Consider the following 21,403-nt stretch of genomic DNA (forward strand, 5'->3'; position numbering starts at 1 on the left):
TGGACCAAGGCGGATGGACCGGAGGGAGGGCTCTGCTTCTTAGAAGGCGCTTAGAAGGCAGAGGTCCAAGTAGCAGTAGGACCAGCAGCTTCTTGCTCTTGCTGTTCTGTATTGCTTGTCATCTGTGGAGCAAAGATGACGGCGGGGCGATGGCTCTTATCACACGAGCAAAATGTGAAGCTATCCCTGAGTCAATATGAAGGCAGCGCAGGGGCCATCATGTGGTTTCAATTAGGAGCGATATTAAGCACAATCCGGGGTCACTCCAGGGTTAGGTCAATCCTTTCCCCCTGAATTCACCTAACCCTGGAATGATCCCTGATAGTGTTTAAGAGGGCTCTTGATTGCGTTTGATGTCGCGTCATAGATAAACCTGAAGCTTTAGCTAACCCTGGAATGATCCCTGATTGTGTTTGGCGTCGTGTGATAAGCTTGAAGCCCCACGGTTGCCCCTCTGCCTTGCCTTCCCATTGACCCTGGGTCATAGGGTTGCCATGTCCCCCTTTTCCCCGGGACTTGCACGGTTTTGGGGCCTAGGGAATGTCCTGGGAGCTGGTCATCTGGAGCCCCTCTCCGTCCCTCGCTCGCTGGCCAGGCTCCTCTGAAGAAGGTGCAGCAGGGAAGGAGAAGGAGGGAGAGAGGCCAGCTCTGGGCCCTACAACAAACTCCAACTCCCAGAATTCCATAGCAGTGTGGATGCAGCCTAAGTTAACAAAGGCCTCGCTCTTGTGTGGGTTTTGTGGTAATTAACTGCAAAGCAAAGCGGGAGAGCCTTTGGCCCTTGCTCCGCTTTTGTCTCTTCACAGACTCCCACAATTGAATCCCGCGCAGGGGATTATGGGAGCCGTAGTCCGTTCAAAATGGCGAAGAGTACGGCGTCCGCCGAAGGTCAAAAGTGCACCTGGTGAAGAGGAGGAGGGCGGGGCTTCGCCGGCTCTCCTGACGTCGGTGGGCGGGGCCTTCGGTGGGCGGGGCTGCCGTCGCTTTACGGCCGGCCTTTGTCCGTCTGAGGGACTGGAGGCGATGCTGTCGGCGAGCAAGAAGCTCCTGGCGGCGGCTGCGGCCTCGGAGTCGGTGCCGGTGGGCGGCGGAGGCGGCGGAGGCGGCGGCGGCGATGGCTGCGCTGAGGCCCCGGTGCCGCCTGCGCCGCCGCCTCCCCCGCCGCCTCTCTCCGGGCCTCTGGGCCCCGCTGAGGGCGGAGGCGGCGCGGGGGCCTCGGAGCGCACGCCCCGCAAGAAGGAGCCTCCGCGGGCCTCGCCGCCCGGGGCCTTGAGCGAGCAGCTGCCCGCAGGGTCCGCCTCCGCCCCCGGGCCAGGCCCCGCCGCCTCCGCCGCCCCCGACTCCGCCGGCATCGCCGAGACGCCCGAAGGCCGCAGGACCAGCCGCCGGAAGAGGGCCAAGGTGGGTCCCCGGACCTCGTCTTCTTCCCCAGGGACAAAGCAGGGACCCCGCGGCGCTTCTGCCGCTGCTCCAGGCGTCCTCTCTCGCCACCTGGCCTTCCTTCCTTCCTTCTTTCTCATCTCACGTTGAAACAAACAGCTCCTTAGCAAAGCGTGCCACTTTCAATCCACGGATGGGGAACCCTGGGCTTATGACCTAGCTGGCCGCCATAGCGCTGCCTCTCCGCTCCCATGGCATTCTGGGAATCCCCAGCAGACAGCGCTTGGGCCTCGCCGGACTACAAGACCCAGAATGCAGCAGTCAGAGAGGAACAGCAGGGCTATCAGTGCGCAGGGCAGGAAACTCGGACCAGTCGCCAGATGTCATGGGCCTGTTACAGACTGCCAAAATAAAGCTGCTTTGGGTCTCTTTGGAGGTATGCTATTTAAGTGATGCATGGGTCCTAAGAGTCCAGAGGTCGCGCCAAAGCCAGACTCCATTCCTAAGCACTGGAGGGCAGCTTTGGTGCAGCTTCCAAATCCTTAGGACACATGCATCATTTAAACAGCATACCTCCAAAGAGACCCCAAGCAGCTTTATTTTGGCAGTCTGTAACAGGCCATAGGATCCTAGAGTTGGAAGAGACTCCAAGAAGGGCCCTGATCCAGTCCAACCCCTTTCTTCTGCCATGCAGGAACTCTCAACCAAAGCATCCCCATTGACAGATGGCCATCCAGCCTCCGTTTGAAGACTTCCAAGGAAGGAGACTCCACTGCACTCCGAGGGAGTTTGTTCCACCGTCAAACAGCCCTTACTGTCAGGAAGGCCCTCCTAATGTTGAGGTGGAATCTCTTCCTGGAGCTTGCATCCGTCGCTCTGGGTCCTAGTCTCTGGAGCAGCAGAAGCCTATTCCCTCAAGAGAGTGGCGGAGTCTCCTCCTTTGGAGGCCTTTAAACAGAGGCTGGGTGGCCATCTGTTGGGGATGCTTTGATTGAGAGTTCCTGCATGGCAGAATAAAGGGGTTGGACTGGAGGCCCTTGAGGTTTCCTCCAACTCTGTGATTCTATGCATGTATATGTTCTGAGATCCTAGAATCTCTCTCACTCCCACCAGCCAAAAGGACTCTATTACTGTTCTTTTTGGTAATTGGGAGAAATTAAACACCTGATGCTATAAAAAGGTCTTGATGGTCACTAGGGAGGTGTATGGAGCCAGCCTGGGATAGTGGTTTGAGCGTTGGACTATGACTTCATGAAGATGTACATACTCAACCACAAAGGGAGGTGTGTGTTTGTGGGAAGAGATGCAATGCAATACAGTTTGATCGGTCACAACACAGCATGCGTTGGTTGGATGGTGAGTTCTCATTGCTTTTAAAAGGTATCCTTTCCTCAAGAAGATCAAGACTTCTTCATTCGTTGGTTTTCTTATAACATCACGTTCACTTCCAATGGGCCTGTTTTAGGATTGTTCTGAATCCTGGGATGAAATTTGTGGGTTGTAAACCGTAGAATAACGTTGTACAGAGATGATTTGATGATATTCCTAATGACAAAACTCCTAAATGATAATGACCATCAAGCACAAATTAGTTTATAATATGAATTCTGCGCCAAGACTTGACCTGTTTAATTGTTATCCAATTACTAATGAAAATGATTTGTTGTTCACTAAATGAGAAAAGGAGAAAGAACAGTTTTGATGTGCCTCTCCGATCCAGTATTGTACACATGTGTAGTACACACACACACACACACACACATATATATACATGCACAGAAATTGAAGGCATTTTAACACATTTTGAAGTAGGGTCATTGTTGATGGTGATGTGTACCAACGATTGGTAGATTACTCTGTTGATAAACTGATATCTTTGCTTTATACATATGGCAATTCTCTTTAACTGTCAACTTCTCTCTCTTTGTTTTGTCCCATTTCCCCTCGCTTTTAATCCCCCCAATCTTGCTTGCATTGTGCTGCGTTAATTTACTTGTCCAGTTTGATGATCTATGGGTGGTTCTGCTTACAGGTGGAATATAGAGAGATGGATGAGAGCCTTGCCAACCTTTCCGAAGATGAGTATTATTCCGAAGAAGAGCGAAATGCTAAAGCGGAGAAAGAAAAAAAGCTGCCTCCCCCTCCTCCCCCTCCTCCTCCTGAGGAAGAGAACGAAAGTGAGCCAGAAGAACCATCCGGTGAGTAGAAGGTCCTCATCTAATGGCCCCATGTATCCACATCCTCCCAATGTTCAGCATACGTTTCATATAAAACAATGACTAGTGTGCCAGGAGGTACACTTCAGTGAAAAGCCACTCGTGAGAAGCATTGAAGTTCTCAGGGTTCTCTTAAACATCCATAACAGCTTGACTGTACTTAAGCTTTGCATGCTTACTAGCATCTCACCTTTCGTTCTCTCTGTATTCTATTGCAGCAGAATCCAGCAGATAATGACCTTTTCTGCTATTGTTATGCTGAATGACTCTTTTTTCTTTCTCTCCTTTTTTATCAGTTTGTTTTTGATGTTTGGAACTAGGTACGTTTTTGCTCTTCAGCAGTAGAGCTAGAAACTCTTGGACCGCTTTATAAAATTGGTTTATTTCTTACTTGTAATCTAAAATGAAGATTCTTTTTACTGGTTTCTTAATAAAATATTTGTTTTTACTATATATATATATTGGTATAATGTTTCCACTTCCACTATTAAATGCCAGAAATTTAGTTTCAGGAGGAAATTAACGAATGCAATTTCTGTGTGTGCCTAGAAATACAGCTTTCTAGTGGTTGTGTGACAAGCTTACATCCTAAGGCAGTTCCAGCTAAATAATAATAATAATAATAATAATAATAATAGGATTTATTTATATGCCTCCCAATCGCTGGGAATCCTCTGAGGCCTGGACCAAGGCAGATGGACCGGAAGGAGGGCTCTTCTTCTTCAAGCTAGCCCTGATGGAGCTAGCCTATCTCTCTCTCCCTCAAGATGGTGGCTGAAGGGAGGGCTTGTCTTCTTCCAGGCAGACCTAGATGGCTCAAAGTATGATGTCTGTGGTGCTGAATGACTGTGCCAAGCCTGACTGATGGCATAATGCCACACTCAAGTTTACTTCAAAATCATAATTAGCATAACTGTTTATTCTTGGCAAAGTGCATCCATTGTTATGGCATGCAGTTCTCACAACTGACATTGTTATATAGGAGTCCAAATGGACCTTTGGTAGCCTTCCAACACTTGACCTGTTGTTTAGATTAGACCCATGCCACCTATGAGTGACTTTAAGAGAACTGTTGAAATAAAATGCCATTCTTGAAAGTGCATCCAAGTGGTTACTTTAAATATATGATTCTGGTACACAACTGTACAGCAGTCTTTATGTTTCATTAATTTATTATCAAATTGCTCAACATGTTAGCATTTTAATTATCATTCTGTATTGGGAGAAGAGATTATCATCTTATGAAAGATACCTTGGCTTTTGCTACTTGATTTTTTAAAACCAACAATTAACTGTGCCATCAGTTCTTTAAAAGGTTTCACAGAAAAGAGATTGAGAATATTTTCTGCTCCATAGATTTGAGGGAAGCTAATGCTGGTATGATTCTTGTTGACAAAGAATGGAAAAGCATGTTTTCCAAAAAGAGTATTAGTGGAGAAGGTGGAAATTTAATCACATACTGTTGTAGCAAGCAATAGACCTTCTACTGTGCTTTGATTTTATATATAAGTGTTCAGGAAATGGTAAGATTTTAAATGCAGAAATAGCTGATTGTTTGGTGGTATGGGTATACCTTGTTATGGCATATCTTAAACAGAAAACAAAACCTTTAACATCAGCCTCAGTGGCTCATCTATATGTTGCATGATGCTCAGGATTATATGTACAATAAATACATAAAGCATGTAATTTGCACAACTTGGAAAGTTGCTTTTAAGATGAATATAATGACATGCTGGTACTATCTATAGCTAGGCAATGTGAGAATGATGCTCTGAATCCAAGAATATCAGCCTGTCATTGCTCTGTTGTGGATAGCTTCAGTATATCATTATACAGTGGGCCCTCCATATCCATGGGTTTGCTGTCCGCGGATTTAACCAACCGCGAACGGCAAGCCTGTGGGGGGGAGGAGGAGGAGAGAGGAAGGGACGATAGCGTGGCAGCAGGGAGGAGGAGGAGGAGGAGGAGGAGGAGGAAGGAATGGAGGTAGCAGCGGGAGAAGGGAGGGGAGGAGGAGGAAGGGACGGAGGTGGCAGTGGGAGCAGGAGGAAGAGGAGGAGGAAAGGACGGAGGTGGTGTCGGAGGAGGAAGGGACGGAGGTGGCAGGAAAAACAGGAAGGATGAAGAGGAGGCATCAGTGAAGAGGAGGACAAGAAGAAAGGAAAAGATAGAGAAAGAGGTGGAGGCAGAGGTGGTGGTGGGAACAGGAGGAGGAGAAGGCAGGAGGAAGAGGTGGCAGGGGGTAGGAGAGGAGAAGGTAGCTTCTCCAAAGTGCCATTGTCCCCAATGGTGGCACAGCCACGTGGCTGCGCCACCATTGAGGTGAATGGGATTTGAGCATCCACAGATTTTGGCATCCACAGGGGGGGTCCGTTTTGGATCTCCTGTGGATCTTGAGGACCCACTGTATTCACTCATCTTTAAAGTAATTTTCCATGCTCTTTGCACTGACAGTTTAGCTAAATAAGACTTTTCAATTAGATTTTTTTTATTTTATTACTAGAAGAAATTAGATTAATGTTGATTGATAGTGCTGCATATAAATCTGTGTTTAGTATCTGAGACCAATTTTGTTAACAATATCTGTGTCTCTACGGAGGATGGCAAAGTTAGTAGATTAGTAATAACATGATTGTACTACGATATTTCCACAGAATTTGAGCAGAAGAATGAATATTGATTTCATATTTCTGTTAAAACTAGGAGAACCCCTGTTTTCTTAAGAGGTGTAAACTGTATTTTTCATTACCTTCCTGTTGTCAGTTCAGTTAACCTATATATATGCCATCCTAAAATTTATTGGAGTGTGATGTCTTCTTTTTGAGTGCAGATAGGTTTATTTTCCCCCCATTATTCACCTCTCTTCCTTTCTCATTCTGAGCACTTGCCAGCTTTTTTACACCATTTTCCTAACTTTCTTCTTTATACTTATTCTTAGAACATGAGGGGATATATTTTGGGCTTTCCCCCCACAAGTTTGTTGGTATTTACTGTTGGAATCTTAAACCTCAATGCTTTTCATAATGAAGTGGAGATTTCATTTTTGCCATTGACAATGCAGCATAGCACCATATCATATCTATAAGGCAATAATATGATGAGAGGATTGGCCTTTTCAGTCTTTTGCAGATAACGTTATGGGCTGTTGTAATGAAGATGTTGCAGTTGTAAATGAAATACGAGTTGTATTTTGTTATGTCTTGTAATGAGAATAATACTTTTAATATTGCGCTTAGGAACTTGTTAGCACAAAAAGCATCTGTTTCAAAAAGGTTTGATTGAGAACCAGTGTGGCATCACAAACAGGAAAATGTCTAAGATTAGGTAAAGTTTGGTTCACTTACTATGAAACCATTGTGGCTCAGTGCAGATGTAATGCTGACCCCAAGCCAGAAATGGGCAAAGTATGGCCCTCCAGATGTTGTTGGACTGTAGATCCGGTCAGCTTTAGCTAAATTAGTCAGGGATGAGGGACACTTGGGGTTGTGGTCCAGTCACACCTGGAGTGCCAAACTTGACATACTCCTTATCATAGAATCATAGAGTTGGAAGAGACCATAAGGGCCATCTAGTCCACCTTTCTGCCATTCACGAACCTCATGAGTTGGGGTTATCAGGTCTGCAGACCATGGTGATAAGAGATATATCTTGTATAGGTGCATGTGTAATCTAAAAGGATGGTCCCTTTTTTGTTAAAGTACAGTGTTTACATTGACCCCTGAATGAGCAGACCCAGGATTTTTGGGCCACTTTTTAAACTAAAAATTTGAGACTTACACATGATTATATACAATAATTTATTTATTCTATCACTGTCTTCCTTACCCCCCGTAATTCCTCAAAATCATTTGCTCAAAATTAGCCAAAATTATAAGGTGTGGAGATCAGACATGGGATATGCTTGTTGCCGGATTAAAGAAGCTTCTCTGCTAGATTCCTTGAGTTCTAGAATGTTACTGTACAAATCAGAAACTGGTGGACTGCAACCCTTTTAGGATTTTGAAGTTTCCAAAGAAGTACTGTTTTGAAAGCATCTTGATAGATGTTGATGTTAGCTGTCAATGGGTATCTGAATAACGCTTGGATACTTACCAATGGGTTGCTGAATTGCAGACTCAAAGCACTATACCACACTGGCTCCTCACAATATTTGATTAATATGTTCTCTCTAGGAATATCTAGGTCTTCCACTGCTACCCATTGGTAAGTATGCAAGCTCAAATTCCCAACCTCTTTTCTTCAGGCATTATTATGTAAAGTTAGAAGCCACAAGAGTGAAGATCTGGCCAGGTTTAGATGTAAAATTACCAGCTTGATAGATGAAGGGAATGCCGTAGATATTGTATATCTTGGTTTCAGTAAGGCCTTTGACAAAGTTCCCCATGACATTCTTGCAAACAAACTAGTGGAATGTCGGCTAGACAAGGTAGCTGTTACATGGATTTGTAATTGGTTCATTGGCTGAACCCAAAGGGTGCTCAACAATGGTTCCTTTTCATCCTGGACAGAAGTGACCAGTGGGGTGCCACAGGGGTCTGTCCTGGGCCCAGTGCTATTCAGTATATGTATTAATGACTTGGATTACAGTATTGGGGGCATAGCTATCAAATTTGCAGATGACACCAAATTAGGAGTAGCTAATACCCCAGAGGACAGGATCAAAATTCAAAATGACCTGAATAGACTAGAAAGCTGGGCCAAAGCTAACAAAATGAAATTCAGAACAGAGAAATGTAAGTTACTGAACTTAGGGTGGAAAAATGAAATGCACAGATATAGGATGGGGGACACCTGGCTGAACAAGACAACATGTGAAAGGGATCTAGGAGTCCAAGTGCACCACAAGTGGAACATGAGTCAAAAATGCAAAGTGGCAGCTAAAAAGGCAGATGCATTTTTAGGCTGCATCAATAAAAGTATAGTGTCTAGATCAAGGGAAGTAATAGTGCTATTTGATTCTGCTTTGGTCAGGCCCCACCTGGAATACTGTGTCCAGTTCTGGGCACCACAATTCAAAAAGGATGTGGAGAAACTGGAGCGTGTCCAAAGGAGGGCGACTAAAATGGTGAAGGGTCTGGAAACCATGCCCTATGAGGCCTTCCACCCTGCTTTTGGTTTTGTTGAGGGAAGGAAATCTGTCAGCTGAGCTATCCCATTGGATTTTAGCCTTTGTATTACTCAGAACTTTTCTAGCTCTGAAGGTAGCTTTTGCAGAAAAGTTAGGTTAAGTACTGGCAAGATAATGAAAGAATTCATCCAGGTGTATGCTCCTCATACATCTGACTATGGATATGTTCGAAGCTTGAAGATACTGTAGGGTAGTTCAGTATTGCTTATGTGAGCGAGTCAGCCACTTTTCATGTCAGTGAAATAAATATTGGTGTTCAGGAAAAAGTTTGTCTATAATTTAGGTGACTCCAGAGTGCTTACAGAGTCCTTGCTTTTGAAAGTGTCATTATCAGAAACAAGTAAGCCAAGTTGCATGTTTTCAAGGCAGCCTCAGCTAAGACATAAGAAATCCTTGGTGTTTCAGACCCTTGGCTAGACTATGTATTCTTCCTATTGTACACAGAAAGTGCACTCTTTATTTTGCTCTGATCTGTTAATAAATTGGCTCATATTTTACCAACCAGATGCTCTGCAAAAAAAATACTGTGTGTATCTATTTTTCCTCCCATAAAAGTCTGACGAAGGGTTCCAACAACAAGGATGAAGCATCAGAAGATTGAAGAACGGGATGCTTGAAGCAGATTGCAGAAGATGCAATTCCCAGAAAATGTCATTTTCCCTACAAAGTTGGTGAACTACTAAACCAGATTCACCAACTGCCAGGCTTTCATGTCCCCAAATGACTTGAACTTGTGGAGCAAGGTCCCTGAGATCTCCTCTTTCCTTTCACAGGGCAAGCAGGAGGACTTCAAGACGACAGTTCTGGAGGGTATGGAGACTGCCAAGCATCAGGTGAGGGTGGCGTTTGATGCTTGCCACATATAGCAAGAGCCCTCAAGTCAGGGATTGATGCTTGCAAGTGGTGTGGGTGGTGAGACCTTAGCATCAGGTGCAGGAGAATTCTGTGTGCCTATTGAAAAAGGGATAACTTTGCATTATAGTTGGAGAGCATGATGTAAATTAAATGTATTTTTGAATTCTTTAGGCAGGTTTTACACATCTCCACTCTTTCTTGAGTCTAGTCAGTATAGAGTTCACTGATGCTTTGGAAGTTGGAGAGGCAGCTTCTTACATTTACAACTGTAGGAGCTTTTACATTGCACAGCAAATCATATATATGTTTCTAAGAAGTGATATGAAGAACAATGACCTACTTTCTAGTCAGTTGCTGAACATTTAATAAATTCAGTTTGCGGTTCTGAACATTTTGCCTGGGAGTAAGCCTCATGAACACAGTAGAACTTATTGTCAAATAAATATGTGTAGGATTGTTCTGTACATCATATATAAAAATCTGAGGGATACCAATGATTTTAGCTTGCTTTATTTTGAAAACTTCACAAATAGCTTTTATCAAAATAATCAGTCTGCCCTCCCAAAAATACTTTCAATTGATGCACATTGGTTTGAATGTAAGTGTCTGAAGACTCTTAATTTAAATGATAAATCCAATCCTGATAAAGTACACTTCACTTCAAATCACTTCAAAGTACAGTAGATTCAGACTACAGATGTTTTCATTTTTCTTCATCATGTTTGCAGACTTATACATCTAATTTTGGGGACTTTCCCTGTTTGAATAAGTGCTGGATTAGATCCAAGTGTTAAGAGATCAAAATTTAAATGGGTAAAAATAGATCCTTAAATGTCTTTTAAGTATCTTAGCTACTGTTTGGATAGCCTGCAGTACCTCATATTAGTTTTTTGAAAATCTGGGCAGGGAGAACCGTTAAGTGCTTTTTTTGCTGTGATTCTAATGTTATTTGGTAAGGCTGAAAAGGCCTACCTACTAAGCATTTGTATCCAAATGTACTCCAGCTACGATTGGCCTGGGACTGCTGCGACTGGATTCCTATTATCAAAGTGGGCTGCTTCAAACCCAAATGTGCCACTATCAGGAGAGGTTTTTTGCTATTTCTTTTTCCAGTGGCTTCAGGCCTCCTTTGACAGCCTCAGAGCAGCTTCCGGCCGTTTTGGAAGCATGCGTCATCTGCATGCTCCCAAAGCAACCAGAAGTGGCTCCTTTTGGCCTGTCTGTTTCAGGCCTTAATTATTATAACTTAAGAAAAGGTAGGTAGAAGGTAGTTTGGAATCTTTTGATACATTTCTGAGTGATGTCTGGTAATTTGGCAAGAACAGATGGCTTCTAGTTGTTCAGTGCTGGCAACAACAGAATGACTCTTATCTAAATTAGGTAGTCATGATGCAAGGAGTGGACTTTTTTTTGCGAGAGAGCTGAGTTCAGTTCTGTTATAGCCTGCAAATATGCTCAGAGGCATTATGTGCTTTTAATCTTGCTCTAGCTTTTGCTGATGGGTTGTGGATTCCGTTCAACACAAAACAAGGTAGTTCCTCCACTAAGTCTACAATCTGCCTGCCATGACTCGAGATATTTTTCCATATATATGTCTACTGAGTCAAAGCAATGAGAACTCTTATGTTAATACTGAAGGCTGTACAGCTTGATAATGGCCTTGCTTTTGTGCTAAAGCCTAAGAAATTCCCTTGGGAAGGATTCAGGAGCATACTTAAGCTTCACCAAGATGTGGTAGAGAGGATGAACCCTGAAATGTATATAACATGTTATGGATTTGAAGAATGTCTTTGTTGGTGTTCTGCATTAGAAAGCATAGAAAACCTGCCAAAAAGAAAATAGGACAACTCTAGAAAGCAGTTATTCGAGAGAAAAGGAAGGAGAGAAAAGCTAACTCACTCACTTGCTCACTTAAGCCTAGTATCTTGGTTACACTTTCAGATACATTACCATCATTGGTGGACATCTTGCTAGTAACATTTACAGTATTCTCCAGTATCTAAGGTTGAAGTTGCCATACTTTCCAGGGCTGAGAATGGAGACGGTTCCTGAATAAGATAGACTTGTCACCAGGAAATGTTGTATTTTGCTATTTATTCTAAAATATTACAAGCTTTCTATTTTGTCATACCCCATACGGAGAAGGGGGGAAACTGTCACTTGTTTCAAATATTACTGTACTTTCTTCCTTGTTCAGCTGATCGTCAGAATCATGTGCCATGAGTTTCTCCTTGACTTCAATTCTCTTTGAGTGCCTTTTCTTCATTGGCATGATATAAAATGCTTTGGAAATGCATTTACCATTATCTTTTGTGAATCTTAGAGCATGCCCTGTTTTCCTATTCCTGATTGTATTGACACTGATTAGTATTTTCCTAATTGTTCACTGATATAAGTTGGCACCCTTTCAATGAGGATTTTTCCAGCTCTGTAGGTATTAATAGCAAAATAGTAAAAAAATAAAATCCTATGCCTTGCCTCAAACGTTGATCAGAACAAGGACTGCAGTCAGGAAATCAGAAGAAAACTAAGCTATGAAAGAACTACAAAAAGCTCCCAAAGAACAAAGATATACAACTAAGCATGAAAATTAGAATCATACAAATGATTGTATTCCTCATTGCCATGTATGGATGCAAGAGTTGGACGGTTAAAAAATGGACAAAAGAAGAATACATTTATTTGAGGTGGTGAAGAAGCGTGCTGAGGATACCATGGACAGCAAAAAACCAAAAACAAATAAATGGGCCCTAAAGTAGGCTATCTAGCATATTAAGTGGTTTAGCGAAACGGTAAATTCTTTTTCTTTTAGGAAATTCCTTCCACTGTGTGTAATTTCTGATTTTCCCATTTCTCTTTTTATTGAGTTAATCTGCCTAACTACAGTCTAAGTGTATACACATTCAGATGCCAGCTTTTCATTAAGTGGTTGTGCCTTATTTGAAAAGCAGGCTAGGGAAATGTGAGCACAGAGAGGGAGGCATGCCAGATAATTTGCGGGAAGGCAAAAGTCTTAAGGCTCCATACTTTCTACTCATCTTAGGAAAGTTAAAGATGACTTTAGGTAGCAATCTTCTGTCATTCCAAGTGCATGTATATTCTTTCTTTATAGGTGTGGAGGGGGCAGCTTTCCAGAGCAGACTTCCACATGATCGGATGACATCACAGGAAGCAGCTTGTTTTCCAGATATTATCAGTGGACCACAACAGACTCAGAAGGTGTTTCTTTACATCAGAAATAGGACGGTAGGTGAATCAGTGGGAGCACGATACATTTTTTAATGATTTTCAGTGGTTTCTCTGAAGGCATTCTGTGTATGTGAAGATTCTTCATGCAATTCTAAACACTGGCACAACAATCAATTGTTGAATATGAAGTCAACATGTAGGCAAATCTCATTGATTCAGTGGGACTACTGTAGTCAGGAGAGTTAGCATAGTGGTTTGAGCATTGGACTGTGATTCTGGAGACAAGAGTTTGAAACCTCACCCAGCCATGGAAACCCACTGGGTGACCCTGGGTGAGTTGCACTCAGCCTCAGAGGAAGGCAAAGGCAAACACTCTGAGCAAATCTTGCTAGGAAAATCCCATGATAAGATCCTGTCATGGGAAATGACCTTTTTCCTAAAGGAAGGTGCATATTCTTGAAAGATAGGCTTTAGGATCACCATAAATTGGAAATGACTTGAAGGCACACAACAACTGTAATCCAGACTAACAACAGGCTTTAGGCTACTGTGTGAAAAACATCCACTTATAAATGGGGCTCTTCTCTTCAGAAAGATGAGACATGAGAAGAGTGGTGGAAATATGAGAAGTGTGATGGAAATGCACTACGAAGGGTATGGGTTAGCATGCTCTTGGCTTCCCAGAAAGGGTAATGTCTGATGCAACATGGCCTACTTGCCACTGTGCCATAAGTTTGATACTATAGCTACCAACCTAGATATCTGGCATCTACCAGAACCTGTACATCATATACAGTAATGTGACACAAAGATGGCTTTTTACTGTGGTAGGTAAATACTTGGCTTTCTGCAAATATTGAGAGCAAGCTTTGCTTCAGTGTACAATCTCTGCTTGTCTGGAATTTATGCACTTTCATTTAAGTCTGAACCTAGTTTCTGTGACACTGGAAATTGCTGAAATCACTGTATTTTCATCTTAACCTGCTGTGTTGTTGCCCCCCTCCAAATATTTTTATTAATTATCCAAATATACATAAAAATAAACTGTATACATACATATTTTCATAGTAGTCTATTACATTAATGTAATCATCAATATCTTCACCTCAATTTTTATCAATATTACTTCCTTTGTTTTGTCTCCAACTCTATATTTTCCATCTTAAAAGCCTCACTTTCATTTTTGAACATATCCTTCTTAATCTTAGTGTATATTTTAAATCAGTTTGCCCAGTCCATTCCATTAATTGTGCCTCCTTAAGTATTTTCATCCTCTTAACAGTTGTGTTTATATCCAGTTCCAAACACTTTAATTTTGTCATTAAACTGTTATCCAATTCAGTGGAAAAATTCCTTTGTAAAATTTCCTTTCACTTCCCTCATATAAATTATTAACAGCTCCCACACTTTATAAAAACCTCCCATTGGCTTTCTTCTAGGGAAAAAACCTTAATTTATCTATCTCCATATAGTCATATATTTTAGTCTAGAAATTTCATGGTTATTCTCCTCTTTTATTATTTTTTCAAACTCTTGTTCTCCTTTCCCTATTCCTTCTAACTTTGGATCTTGGTTGAATCTTTCTTTTATACTTCTATATAGAAACCAATTGCATCTGTATCCTGCATTAGAAAATTCCATTTCCATTTTCAATCTTCTTTGGTTTCCCTCAATCACAGTGATATCCTCATATGTTGGCCATCGTTCACATGTTAATTTTTCATTCTTAAAAAGAGCTTCATTGATAGAGACCCATTAACCTGCCATGTTGTGAAGATCCATCTATATTTCTTTGTACAATGGGGTTTTCTGAATTAAATAGTGACATCCATTAGTCCTATGTAAACCTACAATATAGGCTTTTAAAAAGTCTTCTCTAGTTATACTACCTAAGTTATAGTATCTAAATTTATTTTATATTTGTATTACTTAAATACAGTTACAGCTTTGGTTAGATAACCCAAAGGTTCAGTTGACATTTGAAGCCACACTGCAGCAGTTGGAAGCACCTTACAACAGTAAGTGACCATCCTTCTCTTATATGTAATACAGGATTCTAGAGGGTAGAGTAAAAAATAGAATCCAAATTGTTCAGGAGAGATCATAACAACAAAATCTTTAAATTATTGGATCTGAAATTGATACTTGAGTACAATTTAAGTCTCTTCTTGTTTATCCCTTTATTCTGCCATTTTGCTTTCTAACTAGGCTTATGTGTGTGGTCAGAACACTCATTCTGAGACCCTTCCTGTCTCTTATGTCCAAAGTGATATCTAGTCTGTTCTTCGTAAAAGAAGAGTAAAATTCTGTATCAAGGCAAATTAGATTCTGTACATTTTATACTCTTGATTGAGCATTGTCTGTGCTGGTTATGTTAAAATACATTTTTTATTTCGTAGGTGACACCGTGTTAGTTCACCGAGTACATAGCTATCTGGAACGGCATGGCTTAATAAATTTTGGCATCTACAAAAGAGTAAAGCCTCTTCCAAGTAAGGAGTTTATTTTTTCCCCTTTGAGTTAACCATATATGTGACTTCCTTATTTTAAGAATAACGCTTTGAACTTTAGTTAAGGGTTTTCAGAGTGTGGGATGGTTGATTTTTTTTTTCAAATATCAAACCTTGATTTTCCATTTTTTAAAAGGTACACCATTTTGCAATGTCATTATATTTAATGGAACTTGAGCATAGATGGATTTTGTTATTCACGGGGGATCTTGGACCCAAACCCCAGCGTATAACAAGGGTCCACTCTATCTATATTGTGTGTTGACAGTTAAAATTATTTTTAAAATTATGTAAACAAAACATTGAATACTCAAGGAATGTAGGAATGCAGAATGAACGTAGCTCACATTTGCTCATTTTGTCAAATCCAGTCTGCACAAAACAGTGCCATTCACTAAAAACACATCACTGTACATCATGCTTTTATGTTTTAGCTAAGAAGACTGGCAAGGTGATCATTATTGGTTCTGGAGTCTCTGGTCTGGCAGCAGCTCGCCAACTACAAAGCTTTGGGATGGATGTCACACTTCTAGAAGCAAGGGTGAGTATCTACACTATACTTTTATTGATGCAGCCTAAAATTGCATTGGCCTTTTTAGCTGCTGTATCGCACTGTTGACTCATATTCAGCTTGTGGTGTACTTGGACTCCTAGATCCCTTTCACACATAGTCTCATTCAGCCAGGTCTCCCCCATCCTATATCTGTACATTTCGTTTTTCCACCCTAAGTGCAGTACCTTACATTTCTCTGTACTGAATTTCATTTTGTTAGCTTTGGTTCAGTTTTCTAGTCTATTCAGATCATTTTGAATTTTAATCCTGTCCTCTGGGGTATTAGCTACTCCTCCTAATTTGGTGTCATCTGCAGATTTGATAAGCATCCCCTCATCATCAGAGTCATTGATAAAGATGTTGAATAGCACGGGGCCCAGGACAGAGCCCTGTGGGACTCCACTGGTCACTTCTTTCCAGGATAAAAAGAAGCCATTGCTGAGCACCCTTTGGGTTCAGCCGGTCAACTAATTGCAAATCCATGTAACAGTTACTTTGTCTAGCCCACATTTCACTAGCTTGTTTGCAAGAATGTCATGGGGAACCTTGTCAAAGGCCTTGCTGAAATCAAGATATACTACATCCACAGCATTTCTTTCATCTACCAAGCTGGTAATTTTATCCAAAAAAAAAAGGAGAGAGAGAGATCAGATTTGTCTGGCATGACTTGTTTCTCTGAAACCCGTGTTTTTGTGATTATGGAATTGCCTTCTAGGTGTTCACAGACTCTCTGGTATGGAAGTCAGACTAACTGGACAATAGTTAGCATCCTCTTTTTTCCCCATTTTGATTATGGGGACATTTGCCCTCCTCTTCCACTATATAACAAGCTCTAGGAGAACATGGTCACTCCCACCTAAGCATCCCACCACTTGCACCCCTGTAACTAGGTCTTCCTTGTTGGTTAAGATCAGATCCAAAATAGCTCATCCCCTTGTTGCCGCTTCCACCTTTTGGACAAGGAAATTGTCTTCCAGGCAAATGAGGAATTTGCTAGACCTTGAGGTTTTGGCTGAGTTTGACTTCCAGCAAATATCAGGATAGTTAAAGTCTCCCATTACTACTACATCTATTATTATTATTATTAACCTTTATTTATAAAGCGCTGTAAATTTACACAGTGCTGAACATACAATCTTTTTAATTGGACGTTTTCCTAGTGTGTGGTCATTTATTCTAGAAAGGCATCATCCAATTCCTCCGTCTGACTTTGGGGTCTGTAATCGACTCTCACCATAAGATCCCTGTTATGTCTCTCCCCTTTAATTTTTATCCAGATGCTCTCCACCTGGCTTCCAGGATTGAGGTCCTGGATCTCTTCAGTGGTGTAAATGCCCCTGGAATTTATTAGTGATATTGAAAAGTCTGCCCTCAATGTTCTTTCTGTTGTTCTACAGTCTTAAATTCAATTTATCCAACATGTCTGGAAAAATTATTTTAAAATATTTATCTGAGATCTTTTTGCATGTGTTTCACACGATTTGCTAAAATTAGTATGTAGTTTTTATGAAGGCGTTGCACTTTAAAATCTAATTCCCCCCCCCTTTTTTTTTTTTTTAAGGATCGTGTAGGGGGCAGAGTGGCTACTTTTCGCAAAGGAAACTATGTTGCAGATCTAGGAGCCATGGTAGTTACAGGACTTGGTAAGCCTTAACTTGACAACTATTTGGAGTACAAAGATGACACCTATGAACTGATGGATTATTACTCTTTTACTGATTGCAATCTCTTATTGTACATTCTTTCCTTTTTACAAGTGGCAAAGCAGCACATTTAAGTTAAGTGTGCTACTTTGCTAATTGTAAAAATTAAAGAATGTACAATAAGAGATTGCAATCAGTTTACCTCAGATGATTTTGTCTTTTGTGTGTGTGTGTGTGTGTGTGTGTGTGTGTGTGTGTGTCTAAAGTTGGATCTATATTACCAAAATAATTCTTCCTCACCTCATTTCTGCTATTTTAGGAGCAACTCCCAGAATTCCATAGCATTGAGACATGGTATTATTTCTGCAGTGCATGTTAGACCTTTGTCTCCTTTCATTCTTCCACTGGGAGCAGGAAAGAAGAAAATTGGATTCTCCCTTTTGGAAGTAAAAAAATCTACATTGGAAACTCAGATTTGTTTCTATGCTGTTTTTAGCTTGCCTATTAGAAATTAGATCAAATAGATAGAAGCAAGAAAAAGAAAAACCTGAGGAAAGGCAAAGCCCTTCCTAATTGCAAAAAGCCAAGACTAAGACCACCATATTAAACTATATAATATTTTCCAAATGGTGTGTGTGTGTGTGTGTGTGTAAAGTACTTTGCTTCTTTAATTGTACTATAGGTTACTTGTAAATGTTGATTATTTTGTCTGTTAGACAACTTTTTTCTCTGTACAAAACGTTTCACAGGAGGAAACCCAATGGCTGTGGTGAGCAAGCAAGTAAACATGGAATTAGCAAAAATAAAACAAAAATGCCCTCTTTATGAAGCCAATGGACAAGCAGTAAGTTTTAATGCTTCTTAATCTTTTTAAAGAAAATAATTTGGAACAAAATGACACGCTGGCTTGATGAAAGACAGTCCACTGTTGGCCTGGTATCATATTTTACAAGATTTGCCTATTGTTTAATTAAATTCCTCACTACAGTGTAGAGCCTAGTTCTGCTTTGCATATGGGGAGCTCTCCTAATGTTATTTCACTAGACACACAGCATAAAATACTCTGAAGGACACATTGTCATGTGAACAAAAGAAAGGTTACATGCTAGGGTTCGAGAGCGTGCAGTTTGCTCCCAAACCTAGAATTGGCACCGGCACACTGCTTCCTGCCTGTGTGTACCGGGCCTTAGTTTACATAGGTGCAAACTTAAGTCTTGTCATCATCAAGTTCACCACCATGTTGTGAGTATCAATCTTAGATAATTATGGTGCCATTTACATGGTGTAGAGGTTTGAGAGTTGAATGATGATTGTGGAGAATAGGGCTCAAATACCCTCTTGGCCACAGAAACACACTGGATGATTTTGGACAAATCACACACAGCATTAGAGGATGTAAGCCCCTTCTGAAGAAACTTGCCCCCCAAAAAACCACGATAGGGTTATAGGCCTTAGGGTCTCCATAAGTCAGAAACAACTTGAAGGCACACAACAACAACAACAACAACAACAACAACAAACAGAAGAGCCAGTGATATGTAGCGAAAAAGAAGAGCTAGAGGGTCCAGAATTCAAATTATCAAGACACAAAGATAACAGGATGGCTACAAGCAAGTTGTTAGCTTTCTGATTCCTGCAGCTCATAGAGCATTCAGATGATAAAATAGATAACTCTGTAGCCTGGGTTAACTCTGTGGCCTGGAAACCCATCTATCTTTCTTTATCATATTTGAAGATTGCAAAATACTTCCCAAATTTGAATGCCCTTGTTGATCTTTCATTTTGTTTCCACATTGTTAACTTCAGTGATATGATTTTCAGGTTCCAAAGGAAAAAGATGAAATGGTAGAGCAAGAGTTTAATCGTTTGCTGGAAGCCACTTCATATCTGAGCCACCAGCTGGACTTCAATGTCCTCAATAACAAACCTGTCTCTCTGGGTCAAGCTTTGGAAGTTGTCATACAGTAAGTGGAATTAAATTTCATAGAAACCTCAGAAAGCATCCTCGTGAAGTGGAGGATGCTTAAACTGCTAAACTATTCATATTTATAATTTTTTGTGGGTTTGAGGCCTTGGCATTCAACAATAGAACAAGACACAGATTAACATGCAAATTGCTTCCTCTTAACCAATGGTATATATACCCCACTCTTCCATGCCAGCATTCTCTGAAGATGCAAGCCACAGATGCTGGCGAAACATCAGGAAGGAACTCTTCTAGAACATGGCCACATAGCCCAAAAAACTATGGATGCCAGCCATGAAAGCTTTCAACTTCATATTCATATTTAGTTTTTGATTCTTCTGTTCACATTTCATTGTGAACACTTGAGATAGCATAAAGCTTAGGTCTAAACTCTGAGGTCTAAATTTTCTCTTCTACCTATCTATCTTGACTTCATTGTGGTTGTTCTCTCTTATAATCAGTCTTGCACCTTAACAAGGCAAAATATCAAATATCTTGAGAAGAGGAAAACGAAGTCTGTGGAAACACAGCCTTCCTAGGCTAAGATGGCGGTGGGGGGATTAGTTGAAGGGTTGGGGTCTATAGTATTAATTTTAAGCTTTAAATTGTGTAACCCCTCCTTGCCTGGGCAGTATTTAGAGTCAACACATTCCTGAATGGCTGTTACCTTGCAGACTGAGAATCTGTTCTGTGCCTATCCACTTGTTCATTTTCACTATCTAGCACTGTTCCATCTTGAAAAGATAAGAATGTGAAATAACTTGTGAACACTAGACATGTTTTGTTTTGTCAGATTTGATTGTCTCATTTATAATATGGGTTCTTTAGTTTGAAAAGGAACTATGTAAAGATACAAGCAGAAATGGCACAGGCCTTGTCATTGTCACTTAAGAATGCTGCTTGTTAGAGAGATACGGATGGTTTTTCATATTCTGGTGACGTTTTTCTTTACTTAGATTACAAGAGAAGCATGTGAAAGATGAACAGATTGAACACTGGAAGAAGATAGTTAAAACTCAAGAAGAACTTAAAGATCTCCTTAATAAGGTCAGATATTAATCTGTCCTGAAACATCAACAGCATCTTTCTTTTCAGTTGAAACTGAAATTACTCCATAGAATAGGTAGAAAATTCACAACTCAGCACTATATAAAGAGAATTGAGCCCTTCCTCAATTTGAGGGCTATTTCTGGGCAATTTTGTAGGGGCTGGATGGCAGCAGTAGGGGGAGGCACCCCACAGCTGGCATGCAGCCCTCAGCACGACTTATTAGACATCATTCCCCATCCTTCTTTCTTCCACATTGGGATAAGGCATTTAAAAAGCTTCATTTGCAACTAGTGGAGCCTTCAAAAGCCTCATTTCAGCCAGATCTTGGTGGAGATGAGGGCTTGAAGCAACAAGTAGAGTAGAATTAGCTGTTTTGTCACCAAACAGGGACCTTCTCCCTACTGAAAATGGTCCCCCATGTTGAGACAAGAGGAATGTAAAGTAGCAAGGAAACTGGCAAGCTGGGGGGTGATTAAATTTTGTAAGCCGCCTTGATCATATTTTGGAAAGGCGGGGTAAAAATAAAATTTATTATTATTATTATTATCTCCTGGGGTCAGAGGTATCTTGCTCTTAGTATTGAGAGCACTGCAGGGTATAAAGGGTGACATTCCCTTTATGGCCTTTGCAGTCCTGTTTTGAGAATATTATAGGTTAGAGCAATGGTATGCTCTCAAGTTCTGAAGTGAGTGCGATGCAGTGTGTTTTCCTCCCTCTGTCCCCAATAGATGGTGAACTTAAAAGAAAAAATAAAAGAACTCCACCAGCAATACAAGGAGGCATCCGAAGTGAAACCACCACGAGACATCACCGCAGAGTTCCTTGTGAAGAGTAAGCATAGAGATCTTACTGCTCTCTGCAAGGTATGGAGCAACAGAAAAACGGTTTTGTTTAATGTTTGATTACTTCT

At 41.2% G+C, this 21,403-nt stretch overlaps 1 protein-coding gene across 1 annotated transcript in view; it reads left to right on the forward strand.

Annotated features, from left to right (window-relative positions):
• The first annotated feature begins 990 nt into the window (after nt 1-990).
• LOC149304921 (lysine-specific histone demethylase 1A) overlaps nt 991-21,403 on the forward strand; it is a 28,460-nt gene continuing 8,047 nt past the window's right edge. Inside the window, exons 1-12 of the mRNA XM_089479391.1 lie at nt 991-1,401; nt 3,413-3,578; nt 9,501-9,560; nt 12,695-12,828; nt 14,711-14,789; nt 15,171-15,263; nt 15,716-15,822; nt 17,396-17,477; nt 18,227-18,321; nt 19,299-19,441; nt 20,400-20,490; nt 21,222-21,356. Coding sequence (XP_089335517.1) covers nt 1,024-1,401; nt 3,413-3,578; nt 9,501-9,560; nt 12,695-12,828; nt 14,711-14,789; nt 15,171-15,263; nt 15,716-15,822; nt 17,396-17,477; nt 18,227-18,321; nt 19,299-19,441; nt 20,400-20,490; nt 21,222-21,356 — 1,563 coding nt within the window. The 5' untranslated portion in view covers nt 991-1,023. The remainder of the gene's footprint in view (nt 1,402-3,412; nt 3,579-9,500; nt 9,561-12,694; nt 12,829-14,710; nt 14,790-15,170; nt 15,264-15,715; nt 15,823-17,395; nt 17,478-18,226; nt 18,322-19,298; nt 19,442-20,399; nt 20,491-21,221; nt 21,357-21,403) is intronic.

Source organism: Sceloporus occidentalis, unplaced genomic scaffold, assembly GCF_023333645.1.
Source record: "Sceloporus occidentalis isolate IW3139 unplaced genomic scaffold, rSceOcc1.0.p SCAF_13, whole genome shotgun sequence".
NCBI lineage: Eukaryota > Metazoa > Chordata > Lepidosauria > Squamata > Phrynosomatidae > Sceloporus > Sceloporus occidentalis.